Source organism: Notothenia rossii (genome assembly GCF_949606895.1).
Source record: "Notothenia rossii genome assembly, chromosome: 2".
Classification (NCBI taxonomy): domain Eukaryota; kingdom Metazoa; phylum Chordata; class Actinopteri; order Perciformes; family Nototheniidae; genus Notothenia; species Notothenia rossii.
The window spans coordinates 57,270,007-57,289,933 of record NC_136904.1 but is presented as its reverse complement, the minus strand read 5'-3'; the positions used below and the strand labels follow the sequence as shown (position 1 = coordinate 57,289,933).

Genomic DNA, 19,927 nt, shown 5'->3' with positions numbered 1-19,927 from the left:
ATATATGAATGTGTGCATTGAAATATGATAATATGAGAGCAAAATGTATGAATGTGTGAGTGTAAATAATATATACAGTATGTGTGTGAGAGTGAAAATGTATGTATGTGAAAGGAGAATATATGTGTGTAAGAGTGAAAATGTATGTATGTATAAGGAGAATGTATGTGCGTGAGAGGACCAGTATGAATTACGGCCTGTACGGCCCCTCATACATAACGACATTGTAATACAGGGTTCGGCTGCATTAAATATTACATATCTGCCGTAGTTCTCTATTTATAGAGCCCTGATGAGAAGACTTCTAGACAAACATCAGGAGCTGCCGCAAACAATGAAAACGTGACGTGGATCATAAAAATATCAGCAATTAAACAACATCTTACATTTCTTTTCACACAATACGTCTCTTTGCAGTATCAACACTAATTCGGCTGACTTTTATATTTGATCCAATTGGTAGATAGGCTGTATTTACACCATAAAGGTGCACAGCTGATATAAAGGGACACCTAGTGGTTAAAGCATGTTATTGAATTTCATTATTTGTATTATTAGATATTAATAGGATCCCTATAAAGTATATTCATTACTCGTTATTCTCTACTAATAGTTAATTAAAGAATGTATATAATGACTATTTTGCACATCCCTTTCAAGATTTCAAGATTTTCTAAGGTTTATTGACATATCATATACACAAACGGTGTAGTTATGCAATGAATGACAAACTTGGGTCGCAGGTTCCTCAATAGTACATTACAAGGTATCTATCAATATTTGTGCATACCTCCAGCAATGTTAACAATGTTGAAGCACTTATTTTAGCTGATATTATATGTATTATACTCTTATAAGATGTATGTAGATATTTCATCTCCGGTCTTGTCAGGTATTGAACAATCAATAAATAAAGAACACAGAATTATTAAATATAAAACACAGAATTTGTGTGATTATACTAAATGATTTACAAATAAACACCACTGCATATTTACAACTGTTACACATGCTGATGTAACGCAAATGTTTCCAACTTGGGATCAATAAAGTATATCTTATCTTAAGATGATCGATGGCTACTGCTATATTTTCAAAATGTGCCTCTGACCCTTGACAAGTGCATGTTTCAGGCTTATCAATTAACAACAGGAGGGGTCACAAACATAAGACCAGCTGTTAAATAAAGCTCTTCTGACCTTAGCTGGCATGTGGGTATATATTATTGCTGCCCATTATGGGCACAAGCAATTTTCACCCATTTATTAATGATATGTCTTAAATGTTAGTGTTTCTTATCCCCTAAACCTCCAGGGATGTACACAGTTTAATACTGGCAACTTCTTATTATGGGAAATACGAAAACGTCTTTTAAAACTACAACTCCCAGTAGAGACGTGCCATAGATAGAGAACATGTTGCGAAACACAATAGCCAGCATGTGTAGTTCTGGGGACGGGGTGGGGGAGGGGGGGACGGGGTGGACCCGTTCAAATCCAGTTTTGGACAGTCTGCCGTGGTTCCATCCCATTTCAAAGTGCTGTTCGACGCTCGGCGTAACCCTCGGAGCACACTCTCCAATCCCAGAGCTTGAGGACTATCACAGGGTTTGTCAAGCGAAGTGGAGAGGATACTTACTTCCGGGTCTAATATTCGCTAAAGCAAATGAGCTGCTCCGACCCTCGGTCCTGACGGACTCCAATTTGTGTTTATTAATCAAACAAATAAATAAACACAAGGATAATTATGTGTTATTGTTGAGTAAATGGAGAATTGCACAGGGGGAAATAACGTATCTATGCCACAATTTTAGATGCGGATTTTGTTAAACTAATACGTTAGGGTTAGCTGTGGACCAACACTATAAATTGACGGGGAAGGGCGTAGCAATAAAGATAACACCATTAAACAGTTACACATCATAACAGAAATAATATCGATAGCAGCTTCCCTAGCAACCACCTTGGTAACAATGAAAACGTTGTATGGACACAATTTCCTGAAGTAATCTTCGTAATAACTAGCAAACTAAAGATCATGTACATCCACTGCACACATAATCTGAAATAACAACTCATATTTCTCGCATCAAATGACATCAAAATGCATTTTAATGGCCAATTTAACCTTAAAATAGGCATTTTCCACGAGAATAGAACGAAGTTCGGCCATGTTTTTTTTTCTGAATGGAGAAATTTGAAGATCACGTGACATAGACGCCAGCCATTGGAATGAATGGTGAAAAAAAACGTAGGGATCTTACAATTTTAGAGGCGTTTTTGTAGAAATACTACGTCCCAAGTTGTGGACCAACGTAGTTATTACACGTTTTTTTGTGAGACTGGGTTGGAAATGTCTCTTTGTTATTGTAAATCAACAACAACGGTATTAAGCATGAAGCATTTTGCACACATCATTATTTACTTAATGAATCCCTTTTTATTGCAAAAACGTATAACTACAAACTGTTTAAGCTCTATCGAATAACATATTTTTAGGCTAGGTCAAAACCTATTCTTAAAGTCCATCCAGCTTTATTTTTTAAACATTGTCTTGGTTATCTTTACAATTGGTTACATTAACTTTGTGGATCTAGACATTTGCTGTAGCTTAGTGACATTTTGAAGACAGAACATTTAGATAAGCTTCAATGCATTACTTTGAATGTCTTTTTACCATCTATGTATATCTTACCTTACACTTTGTATTACATTTATTGTGAACTCGACAGGGTTTTTTGTATTTTGTACCCTTCCAAAACCCCAATGCCTCGCCAACATTTACAGAGAAGTTACATACCTTCTGTGAACTCATTCTGAACTATAATGGTGCGCTGGACCACCCCGTTAATGTACGGGAACAGCTGGTCACCCATGCTGGCCACTGCTCTGAAATCAGGGGCTGACAGGACAAAAGTCTTATCTGTAGCAACTGTTTCCAGATCAGCAGAAACCGTGTCCCCAACCGAAGCGCCGAATGTGATAACACCGGCCCTCTTAAGGGCCCGGTCCCCGGCACCAGTATCATCTGTGGATGGCCCAGCACTGATAATGATCAACATCTGGGGCACACTCTCGTCTGCCCTGCCCCCAGCTGATTGGCTCAAAAGGCTCTCGGCCACTTCCTCCAGGGCGGCCCCCAAGTTAGACTCATCACCCCCTGCGTAGGCAAGGCCCTTCACCGCTTCCACGACTGATGACTTGCTGTCATAACTATTTAGATAGAACTTTATATCTGGGTCGACGCTGTACAGGACCAAAGCAACCCGAATAGTGTCCCTGCCCACATCGAGGCGCTCAATGATTCTCAAAGCCAAATCACGCACAAAGGGGAAGTTTGCTGCTCCAACGTTCTCTGATCCATCAATTAAGAGTATTAGGTCAGCTGAATCTTGTGCTTTAAGGAGAGAGAGAACACAAAACAAAATGGAACTTGTGAAGGTGTTAACATGGTGAGACAGGGACAAAGAATCCAACAAAGAAGTGTTGCTAGCATTTGTCAAGTAACATTTAGAGTGAACAAATCAATCAAACATTGCAAAAACATCATACTGCATGTAGGCTGAACCAAGGAGACCCCCCCCCCCCCCCCTTACTTTGTCATTATCAAACCAGTGGTATAGGATGAATTTATGTAATTCTTCACATTCTGTATGTGGCTAAAATCAGCAGCAATTACAGTTTAAGAGACATCTGATTTCCTTCAATAAAGTACAACTAAATGGTCCGTTGTTAATGAAGCTCAAATTCTCAAAAAACACATATGATAAACTCATCACCAATATCATTTGACCGTTACTCAATTTAATCCCCAGAACTTGTTGTATGCAGTTAGGGAGATTTTTTGGAAGTCAGAACAAAATCAATTAAGAATCGAAGGGCAGTATTACAACATTCATGTCTAAAGGAGTAGGATATTTTGTGTGATGTGTCCCTTCTATTATCTCCATTGTGTTCAGCCATCCCATGCAGACTCTTGTTATGGACCTCAGATAAAGTGACCAGTCATGACCCTGTGGCATATCCTTGGTGCCTACAAGTTTATAGTACTTGAGAATATTGTACATCATTTTATGTAAATTAGTATACATTTGTATATAAGAGATGTTTTCAATTGATTTTATTTGGAATCATGTATGATTGTCAGTTTGGTTATTTATTTTTGGTTACATATTGCGTATCATTTATACCTAACACATATTCTCAAAGTACTTCTGTAGGTCAAGGATGAGTCCAAGCAGGTTCATCTCTGTTTAAAATACACAACATGAACATATCTTGCACAGATAGTCATTGTGACTGATAAAAACAAACATAAGGCAGGACACATAAGCAGTGGTGCATGGTTAGCTATTGTTAAAAGCTCATTGGTTGATTTTGAGATATGATGTCATCCTGGAGTCAATTTTCTTCAACGGTTTTTCTGGCCATCAAAAAGTCTGAGGTGTCAGTATTTAAATTTAACAATTGTATTTCCTACTCTCTGTATTGTGTCCCTTAACCCAAAACTGTGTTGAATACAAAAAGGCTTTATCTGAAAAAAAGGTGTTTGATGCCAACACATAACACATAACATAAATATATACCAGGTTTTAAAGCACCTGGAAAGATGTTTCCCTTTGTTTATATATGTTTTTCTCAATCCATGCTCATTATTTCTTTGCACAGGCATATGTATCAGTTTACACTCCAATTGAAGATGCTGTAGGAATATCAATCACATGCGGTTCTTATTGTGATTCTTAAAGCAGTAGGGACATATTAAGTGTGATAAGACAAAACAAGTGTTGTTAATTCCGCAGTTGGATGGTGAAAGGTTATTGTGGTTAAACATATTGATTGTGTTAATAATCAAATCCAGTCACGGCCACATATGCAGCAGCTTATTCCTGCACATGTAGACATATTAGTAATGGTAGTGACACTGGTCCCATTTCATTACCTGTCCCTCCTCCAGCCAAGGCCCCCCCCCCCCCCCCCGAGCGTGTCACTGCGTCGCAAAGCCCTACTACTAAATCTTGAATTATATTTCGTAAAGTCATAAAAGTGTCTACACTGAATACATGAGTGTTGTGGGGCTGGCTCCCCACCTCCCTGAGCTCCGAGTCAACCGCATCCTGAACTCCAACCGCCAACACCTCCACGCCGGCCAGCCGTAGCACCTGGGCCGGCTCCGCTGCGTAATCCTGGGACAGGCCGTCTGTCAACACCACCACCACCTGGGCCGCACGGCCGCACCATCAGCTGCGCGGCTGCCAGAAGCGCTGGTGGACTGTGTGCGGATCAGATAATCCAGGCCGAAGCCGGTCCGGGCCTGACAGCATCATTCTGCTTTGTTTATCAAAGGCATCTAACTGGAATTCTAACACCCATGAGGCCTCTAAATGTTGTACAATATTGGGAAACACATTTTGAATTCAGATTTATTTAATTCTCACAATGATCAATATTTAGAAAACAACGCTCATAGTAAAGTGTTGTTAAAGACATTCATGGGTTTTTCTGAAGCAATTCATTTTGGAATATATGAACTGGTGCAGATTATTTAATTTTAGATGAGCAAACATGACAATGACCAAGCAGACAGATGATCTGACTGCGGCTGACATGATTTACATGGACTTACCTTCCTGAGCCTCAAGGTTGGGGAGGAGTCCTGCAAACAGGACGCCCAGGAGGACACAGAGCGGGACCATCTGATGCCCCCTCATCTTCTAGCGCCTAAACAGCAAAGGGGACGCCTGGGAAATCAGAAGCAAACATGATATGAATCTTAAACAATAGCCACAAACACTTCCCCCTTTAAATTAGTCTGCTTTTGTAAATTATTATTATATCATTTTCACTGCTTTTTTTCAGCCCACGTTTATTTAGCATTATGAACTCAAACTGCTTTTAGCACTGTATGATTAGTTAGAAGCAATCATACTTATTCAGAATGCTTTAAAACAAAAGATTACTTTTTTAAATTGTGTTATGGTCTCATACTTATTTCTGGCTAACCGACATTTTCGTTGCAAGCACATTATGAAAAAAGACTACTTACAATGCTTTGTAATAGTATGCTGCATATCTTAAATGATTATAAAGTGTTTTGTGGCGCTGTGAAATTGTATATTGTGTTACAACTATGGGAATGATAGTACACTTTGATCCTCAGTGAGTGACAAGTAATTATGAAGCATCAGGATATCTGACCTTTTTTTTCAAATGCTTTATGATGTATTGATTTTTTTTATATAGCAATATCGGTATTAATTAGTGATTATAACTTTAACTGTACAGGGTTGTAAGCATATTAGAACGCATATATCCATAGGTTTGTTTAAAACGAATCTGTCATAAAAACTAAGCTTCCCTTTTTCATACTTTCACATACTTCTGGAATGGTTTGGTGTCACGGCTTTGGGATAAGGATATGCTACTAAAACAGTTGTGCTTTTCGATACACTGCCCTCTCGAAAAATAACACACAACATTAAGTAAATTTTTTGGCCTGGAGTGCAACATCTAATCTTGACACACCACACATCTCCTGTCGGTATTTGCAAGACTATGAGATCTCCTCATCTTACATATGCTAGTGTTACCATGTCCTTATTAAGTCACGCTGTGATAAGCTTTTTTCACTTTAAAAGGCAAGCATGTCCATCCTACTAAAGTTTGAAAACATGGTATAAAGTGCGCTTTTTGGTTTGTAAGTGAGGGAGCTGAAGCATGTGATAGCGTATCAAAAAGCTGTGGTGATAAAAATAATACCTGTTAAAGCTACCAGCCAATGTGCTTTAGTTATTAACTTTGCTTGGCAAAGACTGGATTTTCCAACTCACAAAGTAAACTGTTTTTAAGAGGGGTGTTGGACTGGAAAGTCCAGTTTTACAGCTGGGGTGTGTGTTTGCTTTTCACTCAGATTTTTCCTCATTGTGATGTTAAGCATTGTCACAGGAAATGAAGGGAAGGTCCCAAATGGATCGCTACCGAGAAAGTAAGCATCCCTGTGCATGTGTGAGACGTTGAGAGGAGATGTTTCAGTTTTTTGTACATAATTATTTAGCCATGAATATTTCAAACATCTAATCTATCTCTTACCCAAATAGGATTCCATTTTATGTAACCTTCCATTTCAAGTTGCAAACAAAAAGATTTCATCATAAATCTGCTTTAAAAAAACACACACACACACTCACTCGTAATTTCCTCGTTATAAAATCCGATCTTGATAGATATGGTGATTCAAATTTTGACACTATGTACTTAAAGACTCTGACTTTCTGAACTTTCCCCAAGTTAACACGATCACTCTAACCCTAACCCTAATCAATAGCCTTGCCACAAACAGCCATTTTAGAAGTAAGGATATACTTCCTCCATCACTAGGTCAAAACCTCATGCTGGTCCTCACAAAGATAGAAAGCCAAGAGGACACATACACACATACACACCTATTACATTTGCTACCACCCTGAGGTGATAATGTGTGTCACGGCCCAAGAGCAGCCAGAGAAATTACATTTTAATTACACTGAAGTAAACTTAAAACTGCAAAACGCTGATCTAAGAATACCAAAAGCCACTTAAATGAACCCAAACACAAAGTGAGTGGTTGACTCACCCCTTCTCTCTGACATTTGGAAAGATTTACACCCAAGCATGTTAAGAATTGGATACAACATAAAAGGGGGGAGGGGGGTTAGGGAGGTAAGCAGCCCTCAGCGTCCCAGAGGAGCCTCTCTAAAGCCTCTTAAAGCCTCTACACACCAAACTGACACCAAAGAACACGTCCCGACGGAACGTCGCCTCACGTCTCCTGCGTCTTGGCCATGTTTCGCACTGGAACACAACGCAAAGACTTCAGCCGACGGCCAAGTTGCACGTACGAACTGCGCATGCGTGAGTGGCAATAACTCTCCTTACCAGCAGGCGGCGGTAGTGTGTATTCGTCATTCAAAAGAGGCAACAACCGGAAGACAGACTGCGTGATAACCGAGAGAAGAAGAACAGACTGCGTGATATAAACAAACAACAAATAGCGTGTGTGTTCTATTTTCACTCTACAGCGAGAAGCTCATGGGGCTTTCCCGAACCTGTGTCGAGAGCTGGAGTTAAATGAAATCTCAGATATGGCTTCTTAATAGTTTGTTTGGGTCCCTCACTTCCGTTTCGCTTCTTCTGAGAAGGGCGACACGACGCTCATCGACGATAAGCGTTGTGTCGCCCTACTCAGTGTGTACTGCACCGTCGTGCACCGTCGTGCAACGTCATGCACCGTCATGCACCGTTGTGTCTTTTCGGCCATGCTGACACCTTCCGCCGCCAATTCGACATGTTGAATCGGGGGGCCGTCAGCCTTAGAAATCACTCTGTTTGGCTGTTCAGCTTAGCGAATCAGTGCATGAGAAGCTAAACGGAAGTGAGGGACCCAAACAAATTATTAAGGGCCTTTCTCACTTCGGTTAAATGGATTCCTTGCGTCCCTCACTTGCGTTGTTTCCCTGTGACTAGTCCCTCCCACCAGGGAAGCATGGAGAGACACAAGGAAACCACGAGAAGCAGGGAAATGAGTTTTAAGAGCAATGGGACGTCCTTTCCTCCGGAGCATCACGTGAAGCGACGTCCGTTTGTGATGACGCTGCACAGCTGATCGTCTGACAGCAGCTCTGTCCCCTTTATTTCCACACACACCCCCGCCTCTGTTAGTACACATTTACTGACACAAACATTTGTATCATCTGTTGTAGACCCAAATAAATAAAAATAAAATAAGAACTAATTCTCAAAAAAGAGAAACGCCATTCTTAAAATGTATAAACGAACAATAGTTTGATTAATATTGATTAGAGTGCACAATAGAAATAAAATAATTGAGAGAAGAAAGAGATATGTTATCTATCAAAACCCAGTTAGATTAACATTCATTGGATTGCACACTTTGTTTGTTTGTTTTGATATGTAGTAAATTAACATTTTAAATAGCACTTAATGACTGACTGAATGGAAATGATAATAGATGAAAATGTAAAACGAAAAAAGCGATCATGAAAATGCTTCCAAAAAATGAATAAAATGATTTTTGACCACTTTGTTGTTCAGATATATCACATATTTGTAACTAAATGATACATTAATTGACACAAAAGACGGTATAAACTGAAGAGTGACTCCCGTGAGGTTCATGTATTTTCTTCACTCCGCTGGGAAACTGCTCTCATGTCAAGAAGCATCACATCAGTGCATGCACTGCATTGTCCAATCAGTGAGCGATACACAGTAAGGGGGCGAGGCGAGTGTCTGAGGATTTCTTCGGAGGATGGTCTGATGGTTCCTCGATTATCGCTCCTCCATTATCGCTCCTCGCTCCTCGCTCCTCCGACAAAAATAAGGCCATTGGGACGCTACTCAAGATGGCGCAGACAAATCAACTTCCGGTGAGACCGAGGAGCGAGGAAATGAAAAATAAGAGAAGTGAGAAAGGCCCTAAGAAGGCAAACACAGTCTGTCTTCCGGTTGTTGCCTCTTTTGAATGAAGAATACACACTACCGCCGCCTGCTGGTAAGGAGAGTTATTGCCACTCACGCATGCGCAGTTCGTACGTGCAACTTGGCCATCGGCTGAAGTCTTTGTGTGAGCTGCTGGAGGTCACACAGTGCAGCCTCAGCACTAATGAGTGCACAGTAAAAAAAAGGGGAATTTAGGTAGTTTACTATACCTCTACTTTATTGGCATTAAAACAGTGCATGTATAAGGAAAGAAGATGGTGTCATGGCGGCTCAACTGTGACAACACGGGGGGAAATGCCCTCCAGTGGAAATTGCAGGCACACACCACAGACTGTATATATACATACACACACGTTTTCTTCTATCTTGAATCATGAGCTTATTTCATGGAATATGACTAAACCACAAAGCTAAAGCAATGTTGTGAGAAGAGAAAACTTGGGAGAGGAAAGTAGGATTCTTGTTTTTTTCAATTATATCTCTCATAATTTGTGCTTTCCAGCAATAATTAAAAAAAAATATGCTGTCTATGGTGAGTTTTAACATCTTATGACAAGCTGTAGGCAGACTCAGTGTTGCTGTTAGAGTATAAACAACACACATATGATCAAGAATGCTCAAGGGTACCGCCCCCCCCCCCCCCAGATTTATCAGGTCCAGGGATCTGGAACACTGTTTTCCTAAACTGTAAGTTTCCTCCAACATTGCCCCAGAGAATAACAGGAGAGACTTTGCCAGTAATATAAACACAACAAAATGAAGTCTGGCACACAGTTAGCTACTGCACATTTGGCTTATCACTGCAGCAATTTAAAACATAAACTAAGAGAGAGGAAATTCTGACGAGCAATACAAATACAGAAGGCCAAATAACACAAGACCAAGGCTGCACAGGTTTTAGAAGGAAAAAAAGATCATGCAAAACTGATCATTCTTACTTTGCCTTGTGTCTGATTATTTATCTGGGCCAACAATACATACCAGTATCATTAACTCACAGTTGTGAAAATGTCCCTGTCTCCTGTGGATTTTGTATCTTGCTAAATGCACACTTCAATCCAATTTAAATTAAAATACTTTTTACTTTGGAGTCAAAGAGACCCTTTCACGGGGATAAGAAAAACCTAGGTCAGATAGGCTTGATTCCAAGCAATCCACAGCAATAATAAATTATTAACACATGGCTGTCATATTTAATGCAACAAAGCAGACGTTGAGTTTGTTGGAGTCGCTGTGTTTACACTTGCTACGTCTGCTGTTTATGCACACAGCACTTTGCAGATGTCAAATAAACTCCAAACTGGGAGGAACCAAACAATAACATGCATGCTTACTTTATAGACAGTCTCATCCAAAAGCACCGACTAAATAAAACTTTGCAAACAACTTTTGAATTGGCCATTCAGAAAAGGACTGAGGGAAGTTACTGTACTTCAAACATTTGTAGAAAACTGCAGAGTTTTGCATCACATATAAATGTTTTTCCAAAGGGAAATGGGTAGGGTCATTCTAAAAGCCTGAAAAGATTGTGAGGATTCCACATAAGACAAACATGTTACAGTAAGTGCTTGGAGAATATTGAAGTGTAAAAAAAGCTGCAGATATGTATATCCCTTCAGTCCCCCATTGCTGTCACTATCCAGACAGAAGACCTAAAAAAGTTTCTTTATTTCAAGGAAATGTAAGCTCTTTTGGACACTGCAGCAGATGTTTGTGTTCTCCACTCATGGTCATGTGATTTCAGGTCACTCGAGCCACTGCAGAGAGTGCCAGGCCGGGCCAGAGTGTCAACACCAAGGCTTCCCCTCAGCGCCGCAGAGGAAAACACAGCAGCACAGAGGAGTCCTGTTCTCTCTGATACCAGCAGCCAACACAATGACAGCATGGAACTTACACATAAGTGACACAATCATTTATTACCATTTGGGACTCTAAAGTTCTTATGGCAAAATGTTACCGAACAGCAATATTAGCCTTCATATGTGTATGGCCTCCTTTTTTATCTTCACCAACTCTGAACATCTGTCTCTTTAGCTGCTAAAGGCTCTTCTGTGTTCACCAGCTAGTAAACTGTGTCAGCTGATTTATCAGACGTCTTCACCAGTGTTGGAAGAAGTACTCAGATTTTTTACAAATACTATGGTCTTAAAATATTCCACTAAGCAAACATCGTGATTTTAAAATTCTTCTTCAGTATAAGTTAAAAAAAAGATATCATCAAAATATACTTAAAGTACAAAAAGTTAAATTACTCATCCTAGACAATGACCCGTTTCAGAATAATATGAAGTACTGAAGTATTATCACATACATGTACTTCAGGTATGAACAATGAAAATACTCGTTATGCAGAAAGTGTCTTTTCACAGTATTATATTATCATGGTTATTACATCATTCTGTTTTGGTAAGAGCCTTTCAGTGTAGTAGTTTAAGATAATGTACATACTGTGTCAGTAGTACAGTATGGCATTATATCTATCAGCATACAGTATATGTGTTATTATGTGTACAAAGTAACTAGTAACTGTGAGTATTCAAATAAATGTAGTAGAATAAATAATACGAAATACACCGCTGAAATGTAGTGGAGTAGAAGAATAATGTAGCGGTAAATGGAAATAGTTAATTATTCCATTGTTAATAAACAACATGTGTGAGCGAACCCACACGTTGTACTAAAAAACACTAAAGTAATTTGATCCGAAAGGCAGAGTGAGGTATATTATCCAAACAAATAAATGGATAGACTCATACAAAAACAATCCCTCTCAATCACCAGAAGTGTGTACTTGGATTACTAATGTTGCTGTGTTAGAGACGTTTCTAGGCCACAACCTCTATAAAAACATGGTCACCAGGTGCCAGACCATAAGCAAGCATCCAAGAGGAAACTACCAAAATGTGCAAAATAGGGCCTAAGCACCAAATGTGGACAACACTCATTCCAAGATGAGAGGAAATCTGAGGTTATCTTTCCTCGCTGGGGGGTAAGCCCCTGTCACACTTTCCCGAAATGTACACCCGATGGACACACGAATATGTAATTGTGAATTTCGCACGAAGATGGCCCCGAACCACACACAAAGGCAACATTTACATTACATTTAAGACATACAACTGCAATGAAACGAAAAACGATTATGTTAAAGTACTATGATACTATACTGATATTTTCAGACTTTGTTCTTTACTTTATCCGTCTTTATATGTAGAAGATATTAAGTTTTCTCCGTAATGTTGTTTCCATAACAACAACAACTTCAAAATAATATATTATATCCTTTTCAGTTTCACAGAACACGAATTGGGTTATTTACATAATATGTTTCGATGATTTTGTTGTGCAATAAAACAACCCGATGGACACACGATAAAGGAAATGTTCAAATTCAGCTCTGATCGTAACAACATCGGGCCATTCGTGAGGGCATCTTAAGCTAAGGTGACCAGATTTTCAAAATGAAAACCGGGGACATTTTGAGTTTTGCAGTCAATATATCATGAACATATCCAATTTTCTTCACTGTTTAAGAAAAAAGGGGGACAATTCTGGTTTAATTTAATTAGAACAATTGAACTGTTGGATACAAACAGAAGGAAGATAGCTCATATATGAGACTTCAAAGGTCTTTTATTTTGAAACTGTACATCAGATTGTCCAGATTCTCTCTGAGTGACTAGATGGGGTGTCCTGCTATCACCCTGGAGTGAAATAAGTCTTTGATAATTTGACAGTTTTTATTTATTCTTGTATAAAAACAGAATGACAATCGCCCATATATGAGATTTCAAAAGTATTTTATTTAGAAATTCTACATCAGATTGTCCGGATTTTCTCTGATTGACTAGATGGGGTCTCCTGCTATCACCCTGAAGTATTTGATTGACTTATTGATTATGGATGGTTTCCATTAAATAATAATCAATATATAGATGGACAATAGATCTAATTTGAGATTTTAAACAGCATACATTTTAAATTGTGCTTCAGAAAGTAATGTTATTTTAGGAGTGTTGTGAGATGGTGTCAACATCAATTGAAATTAGTCACCCAGTGGAAATGTCTTCATAACTGTATACTTACATTTTACATTCACTCAGTTATAATGTGGTAGTTATACGTAGTTTGTTTTTTATTATTATTGATCACATTATATAGTACATTTCTTAATTTAAGCTCCAGTATATATGAATATGTTTGGTGTGTTTTTTAGGTATATTTCTTATTGACCGAGTAAACGCTTTTATTTTGAAGGCAGTTTTTACAGGCCTCTACCGTAATCCATAGGATATTCGCGCACCGCAATACAACGTGCTTTTGACTGTGTTTTCTGAAGTGGGGGCTGGCTTGACCACAGTCTGTTTACCCAGTATTTCCTGACATTAAACGTTTTATTTCACCTTACTATGTGTTTTTAACATATAAAAAACGGGGACATTTCCGGGGACAGTTTCAACCGGGGACAGGCCAATACAAACGGGGACTGTCCCCGGAAAACGGGGACGTCTGACCACCCTATCTTGAGCCCTTGCGAAGGTTCATTTTCGTGTTGAATTTGTGTGTCAATTTTGCCCTTCTTAAGGCCATCGTGAGAGCATCGGTGCCATCGGGCATTCGCCCCGATCAGAGTGAGGGCGAATGCCCGATGGCACCGATGATAACAAGATGCCCTCACAATTTGACAAGATGCCCTCACAAGTGCCTTACGAAGTTGCTGCTCACGAAGTTGCTGCCGGAGCCTGAGAAACTCCGCCGGCGGTCATACGATGGCTTAACATGCCCTCACGAATGGCCCGATGTTGTTACGATCAGAGCCGAATTTGAACACTTCCTTTATCGTGTGTCCATCGGGTGTCAATTTCGGGACAGTGTGACAGGGGCTGTAGGGGCCGACTTTGTATGTTGTTATGCACCGATTCCGAACTGCCATCCTTCCAAACTTTAATCCATATCTTTGAAATTATTAGGTAAAGTTTTTGTTTGTAAAATAATGAAACTGACAGTAGTAACAAGTACTTTACCAGTCTTTTCTAAATGTGTGCCTTTTTATGCTGAGTCATCATTGAATCTTTTTGTGTAATCCAGTCACCACCCAAAGTGACATCTGTTTAAGTAGTGAGCAGTGAATGTTATATAGTAAGGATACCATACTGCTCTGTATACATAACACAACATCTTCAATGGTTTTATTTACAGTTACAGCTGTCAGTTTGCAAGACAGACTTTGCGTGAGCACAGCAGTGTGCAGCTGGACCTCACACACTCATTTATAGCAAAGACCACACATACATACAGTACACACAAACACACACGCACACACACACTCAAAAACATGTGTATACATAAACATACTCATACTAGCTCACAACACAACATTCCATCAGCATCCAGGACAGATACCATGTCATTATGTGTGTGTTTCACGAGTTACAGCGAGCAGACCTGCTAGGATAGGAAATGAGGCTTGGCTCAGTCACCTAACATGTCCATTTGCACAATGTGGTGCTGCCATTGGCTTAAATGACCAGTGTGTAGCATTCAGGTGTACACATGTGCAGAAATATAAAATGGGTTTTGTCAGTGTCTATTTGTATTCTGATACTAATTACCCCTTGTTTTCTATTAGGCTTAGCTAAGTCATTTTAAATGTCCCCTTTTGCATGATTATGGGAGGTTAGTTTGTTCATTTATTTTCTTTTGACCTCTTCTATTGGTCTAGTTTTTAAAAGTATTGGTTTATAATGTTTTTTTTAAATGTTTTGAGTAAATAAAAAAACCCAGTTTCTTTAAACATCTCCTGTGTCTGCTTGGTCCTGACACCGGAGATGGTGTGATTTCTAAACAGTGCAGTGAATGTCTTGACACATTCTGCCTGATTCTATTGTGATATTATTTATGAAGGATGTTACAAATCAAGCTTACACATGCAAATGACTGTAATGCACAGTTTAAATCAAGCAATTGGAATTTGTTTCATAAAAGCCTAATGTGAAATCACACATTAGGCTCTGCTCAGTAATACTGTCTAATTGGCTCAACTTCAGCAGCTACTTTATTACAGACTGAAATCTTGTACATATCAATTATAATTTCAACAACTGCTATATGGCCATTATGTATAAATCAATTCCAAATACAAGTTTTTATTATGCATGTCATCTCTTTGCAAACTTTAACAAATGTTAAGTCGAGAAATCATTGAAGTAAGTCACATGGGGCTCAAACCTTAGGCCGGGGGGGCCTGCACACCCAATCCGCGCTTCAACTGTCCGATGTGACGTGACATGTGTGGCACAGATGAGAGGAGGATCAATGACTAAGTTAAAGAGGGAGGGGGGGGGGGGGGGGGGGGGGGTGCTGTGGGCAGTCCCACACAGCTGGAGTGCATTAGTCCGTGTGACACCTAGCAGATGTGTGTTCTAGCCCCAGGGCCAAGATACTGTAATCCTGCGGGCCCAGTTCAAGGATTTAATGTCCTGTTCTTGAACTCATTTCCAAAACCTATTACCTATAATACACGTTAGCCAACTTGGGTCATATCAACTTAAGCAATCAACACTCTAAAATAACAAAATGCTTTACAGTGTGAATGTTAGCTCATCCCGTATATCTCTTCAAATTATAGGCGGTTGTTTCCTAAATGAAGAACATTGAAGCAGTATTCACTAAGATAAGACCTTTCTGAAAAAGATTCCAACCTTCCAGACATCTGCCTGCATTCTGGAGAAAAAACATGAGCTGAAGAGATTGCAGTAGTCATAAAACACACTAATGCTGATTTATATATTTCTATCCAAAGATCCTTCTTAAGAATCCTCCCGGTGCAGCTCTGCCAACAATATATCAGATACTAGCTTCCAACTGCCGCATTGTCGTAACACTGATAGTAAATTATGTGAAAATATTTCAAACAAATCAAATGACTTCTGGAGCGCACACAAGTTTCCAAGTTTGGATTTTGAACCATTACCAAGATCCTCTCTGTCTCACAGCAACGGGCCACATGCAAACACAAAACTGTGTGGAGGTGGGAGCTCATGAGAGTTAATCCCAATGTAAGTTCATTATATTGTGACCTGGAAGCGTCAAATTCCACATGCACACAATGCAGTGAATCCACAGCTGAACTCTGCTGAGCCTGCTCGGACAGTGTTGTAGGGGAAGATTGATGGATCCACCTGGTTGGTTTAACAGTGCAGCCCAACACCAACCCCGCCCCACCCATTCTGTCCAATGGAAGAAACATTCCTCATGGTTCTCCTGGTTCTTCTGGCCCCTATTGTGGAAAACAGTCTCTTCACACTTTTCCACCGCTGCACTGGTTTCAGCGAGGGTGTGGTTTTAGGCTACAGCTGCGGAGGAAACATGTAACAATCCAACGACTGAAAGGGCCAATAATGAGAAAGTACTCAAATGTAAAGATAATTAATGAAATGTTTCTTCACATAAAATACAGCTAATTTGGCAGGTGTCTGTTGCATTACGCCATGCTTCCAAGCACAAATCTGCATTCTACAATAGAAAGCGCATCATACATTGACACTACTCATATCACTAAAACTGATCTGGGATCACAGTCAGGACTTTAGATGTAGCACATTAAAGATTTAAACTACTTTTTAAAAACCTTTTTTAGTAGATTAGGCTTTCCTCAACCCAAGACCTTCAGAAGAAGAGAAAGATGTACAGTTTTCTGAAGAGAAAAAGAGTATACACTCCACATGCTCTGCACTCACATGCGTCACATCACATTGCTGAGGTCTCCTGCTTCCCCCCTAATTGTTGCTCACCTCTTGCCACTCTCACCACTAAAGTATAGGGTTCAGACATGCTGCTAAACGCACGCTGTCTGATATGTATGACCTATAAACCAAAGGTTCAGTGCATGACACCAACCATCAGCTACATGTTATGACTAGAAACTTTGCTGTGGTCAATAAACTATTTATATTCAACAAAGAGTGCAAACAAGGTCAATCCTTACAGAAATAAAGCAAGCATGCATTTCTGAAAAGGAAAGCCGGAACCTTGTTCTGCAACATAAATGATCTTGCAAATCACATATTTAAAACTTACCCTGAGCTGAAGCTGTACTCCACTGTATTTGTTTTTGAAGAAAAATGAAAATCAGTTATATAAAATGACTGCAAGCTGGACTCTTGGTCATTATCCTCCTGGAGAATTCCCCTTTGCTGGCTTTTCCAGCACCTCCCAGAGGAAGGAGGCTGAGCAAAGCTGTGATAAGGTCACTGATAAGAGAAGAGCAGAGAGAGGGTCCTGAGTGAAGGGAGGAAATGTCAGAGACAAAAAGAGACAGACACTCTCCCGGCTGCAAACCAGAGGAACTGTGCTGCTGAGAGCAAGGCTGGGAAGGGACAAACGTTGAAACTTTTGGAGTTCTTCCACCTCTTTCTTCCTCCTCCCACTTAAAGAGAAAAAAGAAAAAGAGGAAGGAGGGAAGAGGAGAGGGTGAGCGGGAGGGAGAAAGAAGTCAATGAAAAACAGACACATAGCCCTGTTTGGTCTGGATGTGAGCACTGGGTAGGATGATGTCACTCATCTGTAGCAGGATTTTCTTCTTACCTTTCCCTACATTCTGCATGTATCCCCCTCTGCGTCTTTGGGGTCCTTTTTCGAACATTCCAGCTATTTGGATGTACATTGCTAAAAACAAGACGTAAAGTAAAACATTATGGTGTATCAACAGCTGACAAACATGATGGAAAGATATCTCACCAAATGAAAGAAATGTACACACACACACACACACACACACACACACACACACACACACACACACACACACACACACACACACACACACACACACACACACACACACACACACACACATCTCACAAAGGAATGTGCAAGGCAGTGTACTGGCTAAGGTTGAACATGTGAATGCCTTAGAGGAAGAGTGAGAACAAAGTGCCATGAATGTAGTTTTCTGTAGAGTGACAAATCCACACGTTACAAAATGATGTATTTGTCTGTTTTTAGATGTATCTGATAGAGACAACACATCACTCCATAAGCATAGGAGTTTATGAGATTGTAGCATCCAAACTGCATGCTATACATAAACCTTGTTTGAAAGATGTAGAGTGTTCAAGCTGGGGAGAATTACTACAGGAAGGTTACTTTGAAACTACAGCATTCATTCTCAAATGAGGTGCTGATGTGTTGTCAGAGCAGCACAGTATGCAAAATAAAACATCATATATACAAGGGACTTGTTAAAGATGGTCCTCGCAGTGATGAACCTAGTGGTGAGTACCTATGAGTACTTTGCTGAATCCTGCAGACCCCTCAGCTCAAAGTAGCGTTTTAGACCCTTAAAGCACATTGATTTGAGAATTGCTTTAAAATCTGTAAATCTTGTGTTTCTGTTCATTCTAAGAACAGCAGCAGGCAGCTGTTTCCACTGAGAACTCCTCTGGCAAACCAACCTGTTCTCATCCTGACTCGTCATATACAGTATGGTGTCACCTTTTGAGGCTCTGAGTAGCTCTCTGTGTTAAACTATGATGCTCTACCACACCCACAGTCTTGACATTTGCAGAACTTTTTTGAACTAAAAAATAACCCAACACTTATGGTCCCCATGATCTAAGATGTTATATTACCCACACAACCACCTGGACCTCCTCCATGGACCCACTGTAGACCACCTGCTGGCACCGGTCACGGCGGACAGACACAGCAACTAGCTCTTTAACATAAAAGAGCACTTAACAGCTAATTTATCTCAGGAATCCAAACCAGAGTTCAAAGGAAAGTGAATACATATGAGAACAATGGCATTTTGTCTTTCTGTTTTATATATAAATAGGAAATTGATTCCTGTTAACATCTTTAAATGTCTTTATGATCATATTTTAAAGGTCTCCTATTATACTGTTTTTTATCAGATATATACAAAACATTTCTCTGAAGAGAAACACCAAAAAGATCATTGCAGCATTACCCAAAATCCCTTCTGTTTCAACCCTGTTTCCAAAGTGCTGATTCTCTGTCTGTTACTTTAGATGAAAATAAGGAGCCCCTCCCCACGCCCCTCTGATACCTCATTCACACCAACGCAACTCCGGTTCAAGCTCCATGCTAGAGCTTTTCAGGTTCAGAACCGGTTCTTCGGTTTAGCTCCAGCTCTTTTCACACTGCCCAGAGTCCGACTGGTGCTGCATTGTGTCATCGTTTGCGTCATGACGTATGAAGCGTGCCTGCTTCATAAAGCCAAACCGCGCGGAAACCCCTCACAGCTGACACCGACAACAACAACAATAGCCGATTGTGCTCCAGCTTCCTCTGTACCTCTTCAGAAGACCAGATTCCCAGTAGGTAGCTGGTCTCTTCAGTGGACCACTGCTGCTTGTTAAGTTTCTCCATCGTTGTGTACAAACTGGACAAAATGCACGCTTCTT

At 39.9% G+C, this 19,927-nt stretch overlaps 1 protein-coding gene across 3 annotated transcripts in view; it reads right to left on the bottom strand.

Moving 5' to 3' along the window:
* The window catches only part of LOC307029901 (collagen alpha-3(VI) chain-like), an 86,616-nt gene extending 68,754 nt beyond the window's left edge, over positions 1–17,862 (bottom strand). For 2 of the 3 annotated variants that reach the window (XM_079665998.1, XM_079665999.1), the window contains exons 1-3: positions 17,577–17,862; positions 5,626–5,740; positions 2,800–3,396 (exon numbers count right to left, since the gene is read on the bottom strand). In XM_079665998.1, the coding sequence (XP_079522124.1) occupies positions 2,800–3,396; positions 5,626–5,710 (682 nt within the window). In that variant the 5' untranslated portion in view covers positions 5,711–5,740; positions 17,577–17,862. The remainder of the gene's footprint in view (positions 1–2,799; positions 3,397–5,625; positions 5,741–17,576) is intronic. The other variant, XM_079666000.1, reaches the window with a different exon arrangement.
* Positions 17,863–19,927: the final 2,065 nt, after the last annotated feature.